Source organism: Varanus komodoensis, unplaced genomic scaffold (genome assembly GCF_004798865.1).
Source record: "Varanus komodoensis strain SLA01 unplaced genomic scaffold, ASM479886v1 scaffold11, whole genome shotgun sequence".
Taxonomy (NCBI): domain Eukaryota; kingdom Metazoa; phylum Chordata; class Lepidosauria; order Squamata; family Varanidae; genus Varanus; species Varanus komodoensis.
Window position 1 is genome coordinate 23,715,532 of NW_025335317.1, and position 21,023 is coordinate 23,736,554.

At 42.1% G+C, this 21,023-nt stretch overlaps 1 protein-coding gene across 2 annotated transcripts in view; it reads left to right on the top strand.

Moving 5' to 3' along the window:
• The window catches only part of PAPSS2 (3'-phosphoadenosine 5'-phosphosulfate synthase 2), a 57,445-nt gene extending 37,733 nt beyond the window's left edge, over nucleotides 1-19,712 (top strand). For both annotated transcript variants that reach the window (XM_044420592.1, XM_044420593.1), the window contains 5 exons: nucleotides 5,649-5,854; nucleotides 8,765-8,900; nucleotides 10,378-10,646; nucleotides 11,684-11,913; nucleotides 16,638-19,712. In XM_044420592.1, the coding sequence (XP_044276527.1) occupies nucleotides 5,649-5,854; nucleotides 8,765-8,900; nucleotides 10,378-10,646; nucleotides 11,684-11,913; nucleotides 16,638-16,779 (983 nt within the window). In that variant the 3' untranslated portion in view covers nucleotides 16,780-19,712. The remainder of the gene's footprint in view (nucleotides 1-5,648; nucleotides 5,855-8,764; nucleotides 8,901-10,377; nucleotides 10,647-11,683; nucleotides 11,914-16,637) is intronic.
• Nucleotides 19,713-21,023: the final 1,311 nt, after the last annotated feature.

A 21,023-nucleotide genomic window follows, 5' to 3' on the forward strand; every position in this document is an offset into this window, starting at 1 on the left:
ATGGGTATATTCATGATCCAACCAGTTACATTCTTAATGCCAGGCTCCTCCAGTTTTTTTATTGGCAGTAAAAAAGCAACTCTTCATTGGCTTCAATGTTGATCGCACTGAAGATCCTGGCAAAGCTCTTCTTAACTTCTATGAATCAAAGTTATGCATGCTTCTAAGTCATTCCATGTGGTATATTGGGCATGCAACAACTTGTCAGCTGCTTTTTCCCAATGCATCTCACCAACCATGGACTGTAGCCTGTTGCTTGGTGTTTGACCCCATCTTCTTTCCCTCTCCAGCAATTCTACAGTCCTAGACTAGCCTCAAAGATGGAAAATGTATGGTCCTGAAGGACCGCCATAGCTGGCCTAACAGATTTCCTTATGCTTGATGGTCTGCTTGGTTGGGAAGACTTTTACATTATGTATAAAAGGGGGAGAGAATTTAGTAAATAATTCATTCCAAAAAGATTAATAAGCCTCCCCCCCCTTAATTTTGTTTTATGGAATGAATGCAGAGCACAAGTTGACGAAGTAGATATTGCAGGATTTTTAAAATCTCTATAATGCATACATTTTCAAAGAGCTTTGGGGAAGAGTGAAATGGATCTAGTTGAATCACAATATGAATATACCCTTTTAATGTTCCTGATTATGCATGGATCCAATATGTATGGCCTGTAGCCTTTGTGAATATAAAATAAGGACCACAAAATCTCCAACATGGCTTGGATTCAAAGGTGCTCATTGGCAAGTGGAAAGAGCATCATGCAAGAAAAGTGAACTGAACTCCAAAGATGGCCTTTTGTGTCCAGATGAACATTTGCCTCCATCCTTTTGCTTTGGATTATACATCTCTAAGTGGTTTTTTGTTTGTTTCCTTTTGTGCTTATGCATGCACAGCCAGCCCTAGTGAGGCACAAGCAGTTTCCCCATTGCTAAGAAATGTCCAATGGCAGGAGTAAAACATAGAAACAGAGAGAGTCAGAAGGGGCCTCCCGAGCCATCTAGTTTGACTCCCGGCTCCAGCTGGCTCCACTCACGACATGCCCACCATGTGCATGTCCAGTCTTTCTTTGAGCACCCTCACCGATGGGGCCTCAACGACCTCTTGTGGGAGCCCATTCCACACCCTCGGGGTCCTGACTGTCAGGAAGTGCTTCCTGGCATCTAAATGGAACCTTGGTTCCCTGAGCTTTGCTCCACTGGAGCGCATCCTGCCTTCCTCTGCAGGGGAGAACAGGTCTCTACCCATCTCCATGTGACATCCCCTCACATACCTGTATGTCGCCAGCATATCTCCTCTGAGTCTCCTCTTCTCCAGGCTGAAGAGACCCAGTTCCCTCAGTCTCGCCTCAAACGGCATCCCCTGCAAACCGGCCACCAACCTTGTGGCCCTACGCTGCACTGACTCCAACCTGGCTATATTCTTTCTGTAATGAGGGGCCCAAAACTGAGCACAATACTCCAGCTGCGAGTGTACCAGAGTCATATAGAGTGGTAGTAATATCTCTCTTGATCTAGAAGCCACACTTCTGGCTATGCAACCAAGGATGGCATTCGCCCTCTTGACCACCGCATCACACTGCTGTTTCATGTTTAGCCTGCAGTCAACCAGTACCCCGAGGTCCCTTTCACAAGTGCTGCTCTCCAGCCACTTGTCCCCTAACCTGTACTTATGACAGCTATTCCTATGCCCCAAGTGCAAGACCTTGCACTTATCCACATTGAACACCATCCTGTTGTCTCCTGCCCACTTCCATAGTCTGTCCAGATCATGTTGGATATGGAGTACCTGCTCCTCAGTTGTGGCCACTGCTCCAGTTTTAGTATCGTCTGCGAATTTGATCAGCAGACTGTTCACCCCTTCTTCCATGTTGTTAATGAAAAGATTAAACAGGATCGGCCCCAGGACAGAGCCCTGGGGGACCCCGCTTGTCACTGACCGCCATCCCGATGATTCCCCACTAATGGTTACCCTCTGCTTTTGGTCAGTCAACCAGGCCCTAATCCACTGGACAGTGCTTTGATGTATCCCAAAACTCCTCAGTTTCTCCACCAGGATATCATGGGGCACTTTGTCAAAGGCCTTGCTGAAATCCAGGTAAACCACGTCCACTGCATCCCCTCCATCTAGCCATCTCAAAACCTTGTCATAGAATTTCACAAGGTTTGTCTGGCAGGACCTGTTTTTGCAGAAGCCGTGTTGTGTGGCTGCCAGCCTCCCTTCCCTATCATCACTAGATCTCTCTCTATCATGAGCCTTTCCATTATTTATAACAAGACCGCTTAAAAGTGCTTGTAGCAGCCATCTACTTAAATCCCCTGGCCTTGAGAGCCAACCAAAGCCTTCCTTTCCAGTGGGAAACTATTTGCACTGAAGACAATTGAACTTGTTTTGCTGCATGGAACTATCTGAGCCAATAGAGTTACTTTTTCACTTAGTGCATAGCAATTTTAAGTGACTGTACTTGGAAGTAACTATTGCAAAGACTTCTCAGTGGAAAATGCTTTGTGCTCCAGCCAGTGTGGAACTGTATGCTCTCTGTGAGCTGGATCCAGAATATACCTTCCATGAGAGGAAAGCGTCTGCTGGAGGAAGGCTGTCCTGCTCAATATTTGAGGAGCTCCCACAGCTCACCCCTCTCAACAGAGTTTATGGCTCTCCAGAAAGTATTTTCAGGTTTGGATGGGCTGTTGTGGGAAGGAAGAGATGGAGCTGCTAATTTCCATCAGTACAATTGACCTAGCATAAATCAGGATCCAACCCCTAGTACCTAGTTTTAGCCATGCCATCCCATTGCACATTATGATGCAGCTCCAGCTACTTGGTCACATGAAATTTCCTGCTAGGGAACGGCTTGTGCTCTGGCTTTGTACATGATTTGAGTCACATCTTCACTGTTCAGCACTAATGGGTGAAGCCATTCTGCTCACATTTCTTTGGATCCAACCCATAGTCAGATGCACAATCTCAAGGATAATTAGAATAGTGAAAATGCAAGTAATAGTATCCATTAACGATGACTTTGAAATCACTATGAAAATTGTTTGCATTCAATGCTTAAACCAATTGCTGTCATACTTAGTTTCTGTTTGATCACTGATTGCATTTTGTGAACTAAACACACTTCAAAGCAGCTTATAATATTTAAAAGGATAAAATAAAGCAACCTCCACCCCCGCAACTAACACAAATGGGTAAGTTTCCTCTAATTGCATGGAAAATCAACTGCTCTGGGGCCTGAACTTAAAGTAAAAGTTATGTTTGGCAGTCTATCTGGCTTTTTCTTTTTCAATGTCCTCATTTAGAGACACAGGATGAGCAACAGAATAAAACAGCTAAGCAATTATTCAATGTTGCGTGAGAAGAAGTAACAGTATTGCACAAAGCATATGATAAAGTATAAAGAACTAAAAAAAATTACTCTTTTTGTAATCTGTAAGGAGTTGTTTAAGGTGAAATCTGATGGAATCTCAAAGAAAATTAATTCTGATTTTAAATGTTATTTGTTGAAACACAAGGAACTGGAGACCAGCTGTATAAAGTCATATTGATTGTAAAAGAAAGAATAACTGAACAAACCATTCATCAGTATGTCTGTTGTATCAAAAATCTGGGTCATTCTGATTATGAATTCACTATTCCTTCTATTCTGAGTTGGGCAAGCACTTGTACATGTTTCTGTGCTTGTGTGTTTCTCTGTTCTTTCGAGGCTCCTGCAAGCTCAGAGAACAGAAATTCACAGGCAAGAATTTTCTACTTCCTTTCCAGTAGGAGGCACAATACTCTGTGCGTACAGGGATAAATTCACAGAGCTGATCCTGATTCAGCCAGTGAGCAAGCGCTTCTGCCGCTCTTTGCAGTGTTGTAAATGAATGACAGCCCAGTTGATCCTAGTTATGGAATGCCTCAATCTAAGAAAAAGCCTTGGTCAATCTAGCCTAGTTTAGTCAACACTGACTGGCAGTGGCTTTCAAGGGTTTCAGGCAGGAGTCCTTCTCCAGCTAGAGATGCTGGGGTTGAACTTGGGACCTTCTCTGTGCAAAACATGAGCTCTGATACTGAGCTGCAGTCACTCCCTGGGGCAGATCTGCATCTATTGACATTTTTTGACATGTTTCTTTTTCTGCTGGGGTTTGCTGGTATGCTGTCAAGCCGTTCTACAAGCAACAGCCTCAAAACACTTGAAAACTCACATGGTTTTAACCCACGGATTAAGTAATTCCTTTTGCCTAAGGTTACTAGACAACCTTACTCTGAGCAAGAACATTAGAAGTCAAGCTGAAGGGATTCTATCACTCCAGCATCATGCTGGTATTTTGCCACACCCTGTACCTGCTGCCATTTTGATCTCTGCTGAAATGTGGGACATTTCTACTGTTAAGCTACTTTAATGCTTGCAAATGGTTTTAAAATGGACTGTAAATGGTTATGTTTCTTATTCTTTTAAAGTAGGCTGCCCTTGGAGTAGAAACCCTGAAGGGCATGGTGGAAGCATTCTAAATAAAAGAAATATATCAGTGTCACATCTAGTTCACTGAACTGTGGTTCAGAGTGCCTTTCAGTAGGTAAGGCTGGGGCACCAGCTGCGAGCCCTCCTGGACACTTAGCCCAACCAGTTATCCATTCTCAGACAAGCAACAGATTTGGATTACTAGAATGTGTTCTGTGTGAGACTGTCCTTGAGGACTCTTTGGAAGCTGCTGTTATGTAACTCCTAGGCTGTGAAGTGGGACCAGTCTATGGAAACTTACCTGCTGAGAGCTTAAGCAACTGTATTGGTTTCCATTCCCTTTCTAGGCACAATCCAGAATGCTGGTCTTTGCCTTAAATCCCTGCAGCAGGGTTAGGCTAACTGCTGCGTCCCCAGTATTTTTAATTACATTGCCTAGTATTTTGCACCAAGGGGATCAAGTTGCTCTACATGGCTTGGGACCTGGGCATTGGAAGGAAGGAATGCCTGCCATTATATGCGCATGTCGGCGCAGATGACCTTTTAGTCATCTTCAGAGACTCAACTCAGAGTGCCCCTTGCCCCAGAGGAAGAACTCTGGAGACCACTGTGGGCAGGTTCATAGAGCACGTCACAAGTGATCAGCCTAGTACCCAGGTCCCAATTGTGTGTGACTGCAGACCGTGGCTTCTTGAATCCAACATCCCTCCTCTGGAATGATCTCCCAGGAAGACACACCTGCACCTAACTTCTTGGGTTTTGTGCATGAAGCAACTGCATGTTTATTCTTCTAGGCTTTGAATCCAGGATGGATCAGATTTTAATTGCATTTTTAATAATGTTAGCATTTAGTTTAGATTTATGTTTACGTGGTTCATATATAATGAAAACCCATGAATGGTTTAATTCACTCATGCATTTTACCTTGCGTGAACCCATGATTTGACTGCCAGATGATGGAGCAAGCCATGGATTACTTTCTCAATTGCTTCCCTACATCCCATAAGCCTTTGCAGCATTGTAATACTGATATGCAGAGTGACTGTTTAGTTTAAACAGTCACTCTGCATATTGATTGATCGGTTTAATAAAGGAAGCCCACTCAATGAGGGTATTCTTCTTTTGCAACGATTTCAGATGACCATCCTTTTCATGTATGTTTGAAAACCTGCATTAACATATGACATTGTTCTTTCAACAGATGGTGTTATTAACCTGAGCATTCCCATTGTGTTGCCTGTATCTACTGAAGACAAAAACCACCTGGAAGGTTGCAAAGCATTTACACTGGAGTACAATGGGAAGAGGGTGGCAATACTGAAAAACCCAGAATTTTTTGAGCACCGCAAGGAAGAACGCTGTGCACGTATTTGGGGGACCACGTGTGCAAAACACCCACATGTGAAAGTAAGTAAACAGAGGCACAGACATCTCTTTTGCAGAAATAAATATTATTATTATTATTATTATTCTATTTTTATACTGCCCATAGCCAAAGCTCTCTAGGCAGTTGACAGCAATGATCATAGAATCATACACTCAAGTCACCCATCCCACTTCTGTCCAGGCCTGACCCTGCTTAGCTTCCAAGATTAGGCAGGATCAGGCACTTCAGGCTACATGGAAACTTAACTCAAGCTTAAATATGAATAACTCAACTCCCTGTTGAGAAAATCTATTCTGCATTCCGCCAACAAAGAATGTAGAGTCAACAGCAGGGTGAAGCAGAGCCTTCCAGGCTGAAACTGCAGGGCTCTTCCAAGAGCATATTTGTATCTTTTCTTGTTGCAAGTTGTGTAAAACTCAGTTCTTGGGAGAGCATAGGAACATCAGATGTCTGTGTTTTAAACTTTCCATTGCTTTAATGTTATGGGGCAGCTGCAAAAGAACCACTGTTCTTTCTCCTTTAGTTGTCCTCATACCTTAGCTGGTGGTTAGTGTTGTTTTGAGATGAATACAGGATTGTAAACTGCCTTGAGTTTTTTGGTAGACGGAAAATATTTGAAACATATAAAGTATTGGTGCTTCTTTGCTTTTTTTTTCTTCCCCCTTTTTAATTTATTTTTAACAGAACAGAACATAAATACAAACAGTTGAGATACAGTACATATCAAAATATATCAATAATATTAACATTTGCAACCCAACTGATAACTAAAAAGAACACAACACACACACACAAAATCATGTGCCCGCTCCCCAGGAGACCAGTATTATATCTCCATTTTACTCCATATAATATAGCAATTAACAATATATACTTTATAATATATCCATATCCCCTCCAAAAATTCATATATTCTTGATTAGGCTTATAGCCTTTCCCTACTGCTTTTAGAAATCTTCCCATATTTCATTATATTTATTTACTTTTATTACCCCCTTTTTAATTTTCCACAGGAATTTTCAATGTGAACTAGAATTTTAAATGTCCTTCCCAAGTCATGAGTGATGACAGATGGAATTATTTCAAGTGTGTGTACAGTTGGAAGGCAGAGCTGGCTTCTTTCTCCCTTGACATATGATTTCTGTCTGGAACCCTGGGCAGGGTAGAGAAATCCATGGGTTTGTGAATGAGCAGGCTGAATATAATCAGCTTTATAGTTTTTGTTATTTAACCGTAGTTTAGTGCCTGAGATAAGTTAAAAAATTTAGCATGCTTATTGCACAATTACTTGGTCAAAATCCAAATTCCAATAGATAATATCTAGTTAGAAGCAGAGCAGTCTGGTGGCGTCCAGACAGTACCTAGGTGGGCATAGGATTTGTTAGATTCCCAGATCCAAAGTTGGATCTTGGAGCTGGACATCTGTGTTGGATTGCTCCCCTCTCTCCCTGCCCCTGCAGCTGACATGGAAAGAGCTGCATTGACTACATCTCCAAGGTCATAAAAGAGACCGCGAGTTTGGAGGTGTATGGGCATCCCTGCTGGATCATGCCCTAAATGGCATTTGTTTCTTGAGTCCAGATGTTATAGCATCTCTTAGAATTCAGGTGCCTAGATAGTTCTTAAATGATTAAATTGAGTTTATAGGTGCCACTTATTTTAAGTATCTGAGGTAAGACTTAGATATTTCAGATGAGTGTCTTACTACAAACAATGCATGTATTGTATAATATTTATGTAGATATTCGCTAATGCTTTTTCAATGTAGTATTATTGACGTGTATTTGGCAGATTCTCCTCTTCAGTTTTTGCTTAAGAGGATGCAGCTGACAATTAGGAAGGGAGGATTTAATTTCCCAGATCTTGGTTTGTATCGCAAGGCTTATCTATTATCTGGTACCTCTGTGTCTGTGTCTGTCTGTCATTTTACACTCCTCCATGGGTTGTGTTGAAGTCAAACTCTTTGCCACCGGACTTTCTGGCTGGATGGCACTTGGTTCTAGGCACACTGAAAATAAAGGAATGGCTGTACTTATCATTTTGGTGGCTAGAAACACATGGCATATAATGTTATGTCAGATGCTGTTGGAACCTTAGTCTCATAGTTAATTAACTTTATAGAGGAATCCTTTTGTGGAGGACTTGGGTTTTTGGCAGAATGTATACGTGAGATCAGCTATAGCACATTTTGGTGCCCGCTGTTGGCCACCAGCAACGAGTTCTTCAGCACCTCTGATACTGTTGCTGGAGCTAATTGGAATTAATTTGTTCTTTACAGGAAGCCAGACCTGCAAGAGCTGCCCATTAATGTATTTTGGACTATAATAATGTGCTTGTTCAGTATGTTAGATAGGAATGGAATAGAGAATTAGCATGTGTCATACTCTATGCAGCTTCATCAGTGGAGAGTTGCCTTATCTGGTGGAACAGGTAGCTGTGTGGCTCACGGGGCAGGTCAGAAATCCAGTAAATAACAAATAAATAATTAATAATAAAGAATATGGATTTGCATTGCAGAGTATATGATGTAGGCATGAACTGTGGTGGCTTCTTTCTGGCTAGAATGTACTACCTGCACACATTTTGTTTCTGGGAATTGTGTGTGTATTACAGGTGCACATGTGAGATGGAAAATTTATTATGAGAAATTTATGCTCTAAGCCTGAAAGAATAAATATCCTCCACTTCTTCTTCAGTGGACAGAAGATCTTCCTGCTTTTGCTTTATGTGAAAGCATATCTTACAGTCCTCAATTTCGTCTGGATGCTTATGTAGGCATATATTTGAAACAGAAGAGTGAACACTTCTCAACCAGTTATTGTGATTGCATATGCTCTTGTTCTCTGTATTGCTTGCAGGCTTCCCACCCTTCATGATGTTATAATTGCAAATATCTTTATTTAAAAGTATCTGCTACTGCTTTTTGATAGATGGTGATGGAGAGTGGAGACTGGTTGGCCGGTGGGGACCTCCTTGTACTAGAGAGAATCAAATGGAATGATGAGCTGGACCAGTACCGTTTGACACCCTTGGAACTGAGGCAAAAGTTTAGAGAAATGAATGCTGGTAAGTAGTCACATTTGTGCTATGTAACATTGGGCACAATTTCTATTGAAGAAGTGGAATATGCATTCATTAAACCAATAATAAAAATAAATAATCTGAAAGGATCAGGCCTCAACATGCTGAAACCAGTTGCCTGGTGAGACTTCTTCCATAGTCTCTTCAGAAGTAGATCACATCTCCCTGCTGCATAGTAGAGCCAGCCTGCGGTTTAAACTGGGCTGATTATCTGATGGCACACCGAGATGAAAATTGTTTGCCTTTCAGGTGATCAGCAGGTCCATTTTTGCAATCTAAGAAGGGCAGCTAAGCAGGAGTTTTCTTGAGTTCTAAGGGGGCATCAAACTTGGCTGGTGGAAGGCTTTCATTAGGCCTGCAGGCCTATGGGGCCCTGGTCCCACCGCTTTTCCCAGAATGTTCAGTGTGCCAGTGAAACAATCCGTCTTAGCTTATTGCCATGTGAGCGATTTTCAAGGGCGCTGCATCTTTTGGATTAGCACCCTGTAAAATTCTCGAAACTCACTTTCAGAGCAGATGTTGCCATTTTGAGATGTTGTGAATTGTTTATGAAAAAAAATCCTTTTCCCGTTTTTACCACTGCAAATTGATTGTAACTAAAGAACTGTTGATATGCAGTAAGTGCAAATTAATTGAACAACTTATGCTATTGTAAGAGTGTAAGAAATGAATGACTGACTTTACCTTCTATAAAATTTTAATAAACAACAAATTTTATATTTGCATATTTATATACATTAGCATATGGAAAAATGTATACAGATTTGTGCCCAGTGGGCCCAGGCCCCCAATTTTTCATCTTCCTAGCAATGCTCCTGGCTGGTGAGCTGTATTAGGCTTGAATTGCCCCTTTTAGAGCTGTTTGGGAGAGCTTTTGACCTGGGATGTTGATATTTCTCATTAAGATAAGGGCCCCCACCCCTCATTTCAGTGTCATTATGCAATTCTATTGCTGTTTTAATGGGAAGACTTGCAAGTTTGAGTTAAAAATAAGGGGTGGAACTTATTTAAAACATTGAAAATGTTTTATTCTCCTCTATTCAAATCACTGGGAACTAACAGTTCAATCCTATATATGTCTACACAGAAGTAAGCCCCATGGAATTCAATGGGACTATCCCCAGGTACGTGTGTATGGACCGCACTAAAAGAACTGAACATGGCTGGATTGTGCCCTATTAGTTTCCTATCAAATAAATGATGTCTGTGCATTATTTACACAGCGGATCTAAGCAAGACTGAATTAAATTCATGTCAGAATTCCCTTGCCTGTTTTTGCCAAGTGCATGTGTGTGCGCCCGTGCATGCATGTGGAGCATATGTATTAAGCAGTCAGGTATTAAAAGCTTTGTATTTACTGTAACTTGTTTCTTACACGCTCTGCCCTGCTTGGCACAGTTGTTCTTCAGTGTGGCCTGTTTTGCTTTTCTGAGTTCTGTGTTTCCTTCATCTCACTTTTCAGATGCAGTGTTTGCTTTCCAGCTGCGCAATCCTGTCCACAATGGGCATGCTCTGCTGATGCAGGACACCAAGCGCCGCCTGTTAGAACGAGGCTATAAGCATCCCGTGCTGCTCCTGCACCCTCTCGGTGGTTGGACCAAGGATGACGATGTGCCCCTCGAGTGGCGCATGAAGCAACATGCTGCTGTGCTGGAGGAGCATGTTTTGGATCCCAAGTCCACAGTAGTTGCTATTTTCCCTTCTCCAATGCTGTATGCTGGACCAACAGAGGTATGACACTCCCTGTGTAAGAAGAACTGAAAGAGGAATTGCCATTCTGCCGTCCCCTTTTGTTTCTTCCTGTGACTAAGTTCCTTAAGAGCTTTCCTCTGTTTTTATAAATTAAAAACAAAGAGAGACAAACTCAATGTTGATTAATTTGCTGTTCATTATTTTATAATCATGCATTTTTTTCATATTTTTGCTTTCCTTGCTTAACCCCTGTCAGTACTTAAACTGTCAAGTGTTCTTCCCTGCAATTTTTGTAAAGTCCATGCTTTAATAAGAGTGGTGGTGGTGGTAGTAACAGTAGGAATTGCTGCACTTGTTCAGACCAAGATCAAAGGCCCATCCAACTCTAGATCACAGACTTAACCTCCCCCAGGTATTCTGGGGAATGTAGTTCAGTGAGAGGAGCTTACAGATCTCCAACCAATTCCCACCACCTGCACAAACAGTGCAATGCTATACATGTATGTTCAGAAGGAAATTTCAGTGCCCAGTGGTGCTTCCTGCCAAGTAAGCAACTTGTACTACTGTTACCAGGACTCTTTGGGGAAAAGCATGACAGGTAATCTGGTGCAAAACATGGGGATGTGTATGCATATGTTTGGCCTTCCCCCGACAGCATCATCCACATGTGCTGGAGCACAGCACTCAACCTCCACAGTGGATTGGCAGGAGTTGATAGGATATGTATTGCAACCCAAGGGAAGGCCACACATCTGGAGGCCACCTTGTTGAGGGAGGCAGGGTTTAAGGAACAGCTCAAAGGAGACAGGGGCCAGAGGCCAGAGGGAGTGTGCTGGTGTGAAATCCATCAAAACACTGAAGTGATGCTGTAGTGATGCTAGTGTGCATCCAGAGACAGAGTTGCACCTTTTGGCAGCTGAAGGCCTGTTTGACATCTGTAACAGAACCAGCCCATGCCTGTGTACTCAGATGCAAGTGCCTACCACTGGGGGCTGCTCCCAGATAAGTGGATTCAGGATTTTTTAAAAGCAATGAATGCCAGAAGGATTGTTCTCAACAAGAGTGCTCTTCCTTAGGTTCAGTGGCACTGCAGGGCTCGAATGATTGCTGGGGCCAATTTCTACATCGTGGGTCGGGATCCAGCAGGTATGCCCCACCCAGAGACAAAGAAAGATCTGTATGAGCCCACACAAGGAGGAAAGGTGCTCAGTATGGCTCCGGGACTGACCTCTGTGGAAATCATCCCCTTCCGAGTAGCTGCATACAACAAAGTCCAAAAAGCGATGGTTTTTTATGATCCAGACAGGTAAGTGGCATGACAAATAGCAACCTACCACAGACAGCAGTTTCTCACCTTGGTCCATCTAGCCCGGAATTGCTGATACTCAGTGGCAGCAGCTTTGCAGGGTTGCAGGCAGAAGTCTCTCCTAGCCCTACTTGGAGATGGTGAGGACTGAACCTGGACCACTGGCAACTGCCAGTGAGCCACAGCCCTTCCCACTTCAACAGAATTATAGGACAGAGTTGGAGGGGATCAGAAGGCCATTGGGTCCAACCTCCTGCTCAGTGCAGGATATTGGGTTAAACCGTCCCTCTCAGATGGCTGTCCAGATGCATTCTGAATTCCTCCAGTGTGGGAGAGCACACAACCTCCCCAGGTCATGGGATCCATCAGCATACTGCTGTGCCAGGAAGTTCTTCCTGATTCCTAGCTAGAATCTGGCTTCCTGCAACTTGAGCCCATCATTCCATGTCCTGTGCTCTGGGATGATCTAGAAAAGATCCTGTCCTTCCTCTTTGTGACAGCCTTCCAAGTTCTTGTAGAATGCTATATCTCCTCTCAGTCTTCTCTTCTTCAGGCGAAACATGCCCAGTTATTTCAGTCACTGTTTGTAGGCTTTGCTTCCAGTCCCTGGATCATCCTTGTTGCCCTCCTCTGAACCCTTTCCAGCTTGTCTGCATCTTTCTTCAGCTGTGGTGCCCTGAACTGGACACAGTACTCCAGATGAGGCCCAACCAGTACTCAGAGTTTCTAGGCACCCTCATAAAGTGGAACTAGTACGTCACATGATTTGGAAGTAATACTTCTTTTAAAGTGGCCTAAATAGCATTTGCCCTTTTTGCAGCAACATCATATTGCTGACCCATATTCAGCTTGTGATCTACAACAATTCCAAGAACCTTCTCACTTGCAGTATCATTGAGCCAAGTATTACCCATCTTGTAACAATGCATTCTTTTTCCTAGGTATAGAACTTGGCATTTGTCTCTACTGAATTCGCTGTTTTCAGCCCAGAGCTCCAACTTATCAAGATCACCTTGAATCTCATTTCTGTAGCTGCCATTTTGTCCACTAGGTCTTCCCTGTTGGTTGGTATCAAGTCAAGGATGGCTATTCGTCTTGTTCTTTTCTCCACTTTCTTTTGGAGGAAGTTATTACCAACACATGGTAGGAATCTTTTGGAGGTGCTGTGTTTGGCAGAATTTGTTTCGCAGTATTAGGGAAATTGGAGTCCTCCTTAATGCCAACATCATGCCTCCTTGAAACACTGCCAATTTGCTTTTCAAAGTTTCATCCTCATATTCTTCTTCACTGGGTGGTTGGTTATAGACTCTAACCACTGTGTACCTTTTATTCCTTGCCCCATTTATATTAATCCAGATGCTCTTGATGGGGCTACTAAACTCATCTTCCTGTATGTCTGCGCAGTGATATGTATCTTTAACATATAGTGTGACTCCGTCTCTCTTCCTGTTCCTTCTCTTCTTCTCAAACAGACTATATCCTTCACTTGTCCAAAGTCCAAAGACTTCAAACATACTGTGTACAAAGTCTTATTTCTCTCTACAATTGCTATGTATTTCAGCCCGAATTAAAATTCTGATTCTGTAGCCATTGATAGAAAAAGTCCCATGTTTGGTAGTAAACTGTACCTTTCTTTTTCCTTAAGGGATAAAGTCAGTCTATCCATTTCTGTGCAGTCCAGTATCTTGTTCAAATCTTCATCCGGTAGTTCTTCATCCCTCCAATATTGTACTGAATTCTTCTAACACTGTTCTGTTTACATACGAGCCATCACAGCATATTTTGCTAGTGTGTTTCTCCATTCTTCAATTGTTGAGGACTCCAATGATTTCCATTTAGAAGCAATTGTGATTCTTGCTGCTATTGTCATATACTTGAATAACTCTGACATACTTTTTGAAAGCATCTCTGGCATTATATTCAAAAGCATATTCTTGGGACTCATAGGAAACTTAGTTTTGAACATTTTCTGCATTTCCGCATGTGTCAATTTCCATTTTTTTAATTATTTCACAAGTCGACCACATATGAGAGAAAGTTCCATCCACCCTGCTACATTTCCAGCATTTTCCATTGTAGTTCTTGTCTTATTTTTTCATTATCTTTTGGAGTGATATACCACCGATAAAACATCTTTTACTAATTTTCTCTTAATGCTTGACTAGCAGTGAATTTAATATCTTTTTTCCAAAGAGTTTCCTACTGGCCCAGTGATATTTCTTCTCCAAAGATCTGTTTCCAAATTAATATGCATTTCTTATCTTGATGGCTTTCACTATCATAATGTAATAACAGTTTGTAGTCTTTCCAGTAAGTGATCATTCAGCTTTTCAAAATCTGTCAAATCTCTTAAAATGCCTTCTCCTAGTTATATTTCCCTTTTCAGTCTTGAAATCAATTGATGATAAACAAGCCACTATATGTTTTTCCCTCCATCTTTCAGTTGTTGCCAAGATTTGACTCATTCAGATTGATCAGTGCCATCTCAATAAGTTATAGGATCATTATTTCTCCTTAAGAGTTTTCCATATGCATCAAGCTGGGACATCAAAAGGGAGATCGGAGAACTATTTTTTTCCCTCACGGGATACTAAAATTTTAGTAAACTATCTCTTAGCACATTTATTTGATATCGTGTTTATGTCAAAGCCTTCTTAACAGACTCTTTAACCCACAGGAGGTTATGTATTCCTGATAAACTTCTTCATGTTGTGGCCAGGCACACTCTTTCTGCAACCGATCCTTTGCCAGCAGTGCACCTTCCAGGAAGTGTAGCCTGTGGTCCCAAAATCCAAATCTCTCACACTGGCACCACGTTTGTAGCCAGACATTCATGTGGAGTATTTTTCTTTCCCTATCTATTCCTCTTCCAAGAACTAGAAGAGAAATCTCTCTGGGCCCCAAAGTTCTTGACTTTCCTCCCTAAGGCTTCCAAGTCTGACATAATTTCTTCAAAGCTCTGCTTGGCAGTGCCATTTGTTCCCACATGTATAAGAAGGAAGGGATACACATCAGTGGGCTGTATGAGCCTTGGCAATTTTTCAGTTGTATCAGTAATCTGTCCTCCAGGCAGACAGCATACCTGACAAGTCCACAGGTCTTCTTGACATAGATGTGTTTCCCTCCCATGCAACAGGGAGTCTCCCAGAACTTACACTTTCTCTTCTTGTTCTCATAAGCCTTGGTGTCATTGCCACTTCTTGGTTGACCTTCAGCCTCTTGTTCAGTGTTGCATGGAGTGACTTGCAGTTCTTCCATGGCAGGCTGCCCGGCAGTTTCATCCTTGAGTAACTTAAAGCAGTCCCATAGTTCCACTGCTTCCACTGGTGCAGAATGCCTTCTAGTTCTTCTGCACCTAACTGTCCCCCTTTTCCAGGGCATTTCCTCCTCATTTTCTCTTCCCTCAGGATTCTCCTCTTTTGCCTCAGCTTGTGGTTGCACTTCTAACTTCTTTGTTACACTTGAGGCAATGCAAAATTGCTTTAACTTTCAGCTTAAACTGGTAGGTTTTTTACCTCCCCCTTGACTGCTTCTGATCAACTCCTGTTTGCTTGTTGTGATCGCTTGCTCCCTAGGAGCTTGGCTGCTTGTATCCTTTCTTCTGATCTCAGGAATCAGAACAGCATCCTGTGCTACATCTGAGGGCAGGTGGCTGGCCTAGTGAGAAAAGGTCAAGTTGTGTGACGTGCAGACAGGGAAATAGCGGGGGACTCAGGGCTTCTCCATGACTTTATGGAGCTTTCTTCTTCCATGTTCATTATTGAAAGAAGTTTCACACTCCCCTCCACCCCCTGGATTTAATTTCTCTGCCTTCCTATATTTATGATGGAAATACCACAAGGAAGTGCTGCAGTGGAGTACAATTGCAAAAAATACACAGCCAGGTTGAAGAATTAAGGTGTGTAATAGGAAATAATGCCAGACTTTTTGTGCTCTTAAAAAAAATGCCATGAAAATGGCTGGAAAACATTGGAGAGGTCTTAGGATGTTGTGAAAAGCACCCACAAACTTTTGTGAGTGAAAGATCATGAGAGGACAATGCAGAGAGACGCTCAACACACACTCCAGTATCTTTCAGGTGCTTCACTCTGCTTCATGGTAGGTCTGAAAGTGTTAACCACAGGTAGGTTTAGCAGCAGCTTATCACTCCAAATGACACCACAAGCTAGGGTTAGGATGCGAAGGGTTCCAAACTCCTCCTTTGGACCTTATGGGAGGAAGAGAGAGAGACACAAGTCCAAGGCTTGCTGAAGCCCGTTCATGTCATGTGAGACCATGATGTATAGACATGTGAATGCAGCCCTGTATGTGTGTTTGAAAATGTTCATGAAATGCACCGCTCTGTTTCAGCCTAACCCTAATCTGAACTGCCTCCCTTGGGTGCATGGCCCAAAAGCTTGTTCAGGTTTCACTATGGAAAACTACAGAATCAAGTGCCCCTGGGCAAGGCACAGCATGGATGTGGTGATTCATGCATTTGCTTTGCTCCTGGAGAACCGTGTGAGTTGCAGCACTGACATTTGTCCTTCCATTCTGGTAGAGCTGAGGAGCTGTTCACACAATGCAAGCCATATGTTTCCAGCCACAGGTCTAGTTTGGATCCTTATTATTTCATGCACCACATGTAACTGTTTCAGATTAATTTGTGTACAGAAGATGAGCTAAGATGCAGCTCCTGCACTTTTCCCCATTGTCTTCATGGACGTTTACCCTTTTCTTCATAGACACCATGAATTTGACTTCATTTCCGGCACACGGATGAGGAAGTTGGCCCGTGAAGGTGAAAATCCCCCTGATGGATTCATGGCACCGAAAGCATGGAAAGTGTTGACAGAATACTACATGTCACTGGGAAAAAATAATTAATTCTGCTTTTGCCCATAGGTGGCTTTGTTTAAAGATGCTCCCCTACTGATTTATATGCCATTATTGTACTACATCTGCTCTGGATTTTTCTGCTTTCCTTGTGGGCATTTTCTCACTGAGCCAAACACTGGCTCTGGCCCAGCTTTCCCCCCTCTGGAATTAATAGGAAATTTCCTCTTCATTTCAAAGGAAAGCCATAGAAGAGGTTTTATGATAGAAAAAAAAAATAGATCTAGATTATGGAAATCCAAAGCCATATTGTAATTTGTCACAGACCTGGTAAAAGAGGTTTTTTTAATGTGCAGCTGAAAGCTAGCAAACTATTTATCTTTCTTCTTTGATGTGTGCAGTTGAGTGCATAGAGCAAGTAAGTGATCAAGGATAGAAGTCTGTTTCTTTTCCTTTTTTTAAGAGGCAGCAGACTGAAAGCTTGGCTTCTGCCTCATTTTGCTTGACCTTCCATTCCCATTTTTGTCATTTCATGTCCCACTCTTGTTGTCCTTCTAATTATGATGGGTGTTACTTAATATTTGCCCTGCCCAAGCATTAATCTCTCTTACTATGGACAAGAAGCCACACCAGCTTTCTCTCGCCATTTCAGGTTATAAAAGGCTGACCAGGCTTTAGACTGGTTGTTTTCAAACAGTTCCAAGGGAATTTGGAGGGTTCTGGGAAGTTTATAGGGAATTGGCAATGATGGCTGCAGACATTTTGTTGCCTGAGACAGAGCAGCAAGAAGGTTGCTCCCCCAGTCCCTGCCACAAGGCCAATGAACTTTTTGGGGTGCCTGTGAGAGCAAAGTCACAAGCCATAGCAGCACAATAATAATAACTCAATTTGCTGCCCTTTCATGACACTCAAAATAAACTCCTTGAGGTAGCTACCTCACTCTGCTTAATGGGAGAAATGTCCCTGATAAACTTGCATCAGTGGATAAACCTAACATTAAAGACAGCACGTTCACTTCCACCCCTTTCCCCCCCTGATCTGGTCTTACTGGGGAATTGAGAGTGTTTTTCTAGAGTACAGTTGCAGTTCCAGTATTGCAAATGTGAGGCCCAAAAATCTAGGTCCATATCCCACATGAACAGAGTAGAAGAAATTGTCCCAGAATCCTCTGCAGCACATTGGACTTCTATGGCCTGCGTTGATCTGAGAAAGGTTCCCTTTCTCAGGCATTTGATGGCCACTGATTCAGAGTCATTTACCCTGATCTGAAACTATCAAGAAAAGAAACCCTAATTCTCGGGGGTCTCTCTCCCTTTCAGTTCACTACAGAAAAGTATTTTGCTCTTGAGAAGTCAGGTGCTGAGATGTTTGTATAAATCATAGTGCCAGATAGCTTAGTTCTGCCTTAGCTTTTACCTTCAGTGGGTTCTTAATTCTGGAAATTGTCTGCACAAGGACCTTGTTCAGCAAAAGGAGTTACAAACAGCCTGGGCCAGGGCATGAATGCAACTGTGAAGTCTCCAAGGAAAAAAGAACAGAGAGTTGTGCAGGACACACAGCTCTTTAAAGCTCTTTGTTTTCTTAATCTTTAACTGATTTGATTCTGCATGTTTAATCCTTCTCTATACAATCATGAGGATGACAAAATCTCAACAAACCAAAGGCAAGATTTTGACGACTCAACATTCTGGGCTGCATTCCATATTCTGTGCTTGATAATACGCAGAAAAGACCTTTTAGCAGTAGTAACTTTTTTTCCAGACTATTAGTAGAGTTCATTGGCAAGGCTCCCACCTGTGTTTTTACCTCGAGCACGAATGCTGATGTGGTTTGTCATAGTGTGCCTTTGTGAACGTTGTCTTCTGTTTTACAAAGACAAAGTCTGTGACCAGCTCATAGTAGGACTGTGAAGTAATACTTCTAAGCTGGTGTCATGTCTTAGTTAAGAGAGAGATTAATTAAATTCTCCAAATCACCAACTCCAGTGGTCTTAGATAAGCCATTATTTTCTCTGCCTATGCAACATGATTAGTACTTGTTAATACTTGTCTAACTTACAGGGTTGTTTTAAGGATGATTGAGATTATAATATATATGAGATGCTTTGAATACTCAGTGGTACTATAGACTTGCTATGATTACTTTTTCACCTCTCCTGCTGGTGCTAGTCCGAAATAGGTCCTCCCTATGTTCTCAGAGCGGGGGGTCACAGCATCCTCTAGTGCAGGACCAAAAGAATGTTTTTTCTTAATACATACAGGGATGTGCAGACATTGTAAAGTCCATTCCATCTGTGTTTTTTCCATGATCAGGTACCTTCCTTTCCATCATCCACTCACTGAATCAAATTTTGCATCAATGCATGCACATGCATTTAAGTAAAATCATACTCTCCAAAATACAGGCTTAGTCCATGTTTCATTTTTCATATTTTGTTATGGCTAACTTTGCATAAAATTACAGAGAAAATTAGAAAAAGATTTGCAAATTTATGGATTAAAGCAATTCAGGAAAAAACAGACCACTGGAGGATCTGTGGGTTGGATGCTTAGAAATCTGAACTCTATTGAAGATTTCTCTGCTAGCCCTATAACCCTATTATAACCCATATAGCTGGGTTATAACAAAACACAGAACATTATCCAATGGCCTGTTGACTCTATCCTCCAGTGCGAGCTGATCCCACAGTGGAGTGGGGATTCCATCCTTCTCTGCTAGTGCCCCCCTAAGTTGTGGAGAAGCTGGGCTACTCCAAGAGAGTACATAGGGATTGCGGTATTTACAGAGCTTCACAACATTTTTTCAAAGCTCTGCCTTCCATCTTTTCTAGAAAGGAACCATTTCTCAAAGGTTGTGGTGTAATATTGCTATTTTCTGTACAGTTATGCAACAAATACATTTTTACATTCTTGAAACTGCATTTGAGAATTCTTTAAAAATGTTTCTAGCATTTAACACTTTGGGGTCTTTAGGACAAAAGAATATGTGTATTCTTCTATTTTGTGTAACATGAATGCAGCCACTGGCAGAAGGTTTGCCTGAGACCTCCTTGAAGCTGTGCTGGAATTAATAGAGATTAGGGACCAGAAGCTGTTGGTCAGTGGCTCCCATTGTAACACTGCTAGATAGCATGCAAATAAAACAGTGCCTTTATATTCAAGACCTCTGAAAGGGGCATTGAAAATAGAAGTGATGTTACCATTTTGTAATTTAACTGGTATTTTTAAAAGTGCAAATGTATTTTTCTCATTTTTACGATCTTATACTGCTATGTTCATCATCATCAGTCCAAATATATAAGTTGTACTATCCCGTCTCAAAATTTTTAAAAAGTATATATCCAGTAATATTTTATAGCATATTTATTACACACATGGAACTGGAATGTATGCCTGGAATGTATTACTGATGCATCTCGATTGAAATGTCTTCTGAATTTGGTATGGTTACTAGAATTCAGTTTTAATATAAAATACTTCGATATTTAACCCTTTTCTGCCATTTCATGCATATATGTTCAGAACCTTTCTTTTACTTGTTTGCTTGCCTGTGGCCTGCAAGCCCCAGAACCGTTAGCTAGGAAGATGTGATGCAACAGAATGTCTGAGACAGTTCCGCCTGCTTTGAGTGAAGTTGTCTGGAATAGTTTGCCACAGAATACAGTTTATTCAGGGAAGTGGAGCTTTGCTCAGAAAAGACCAAGATGGAGGAGCTGAGAAGGCAAGGCTCTGCATGCCTTCTCCTCCCCCGCAAACAAGTACATTGGGAAGAAGAGGGGAAGTCCTAGGTGTGTCTACCCTGGAGCAGTCATTTCCCAGAACTGCTGCTTGAGTTGTGGAAACACTCCTAATATTTGGTACCTGATTTCTACCTGTATGTTCTTTAGGGCATTATAATAGGCATGCAGTAACCCGAGTTGAATGGCAACAAAGGGTCTAAGGTAGAATTAGAGTGTAGCCTAAATTATAGTGGATTCTGGGAAACTGAGCTACAGCAAAGATGAGCAACTTGAAGTCTTTGGATATTTTGCTCTACATCTGCCATCATCTATCCCCCTTGGCTATGTCGGTTGGTCCAATGAGAATTATAAAAGAAAACTTCTGAAGGGCTACAAGTCCCCCCCCCCCACAGGTATACAGTCTTCCTGTTCCTTCCAGTCCTGGTATGTTTTTATGCATGTGCACTCTTCTCACATCTGCCATGAGTGCCTGAGCATGCACAAGAAAGACAGTCCACATGCAGTATTTAGTCATGCAAAAGCCTGGTTTGGGTGTTGTAGCTTCCATGTAGTGCAA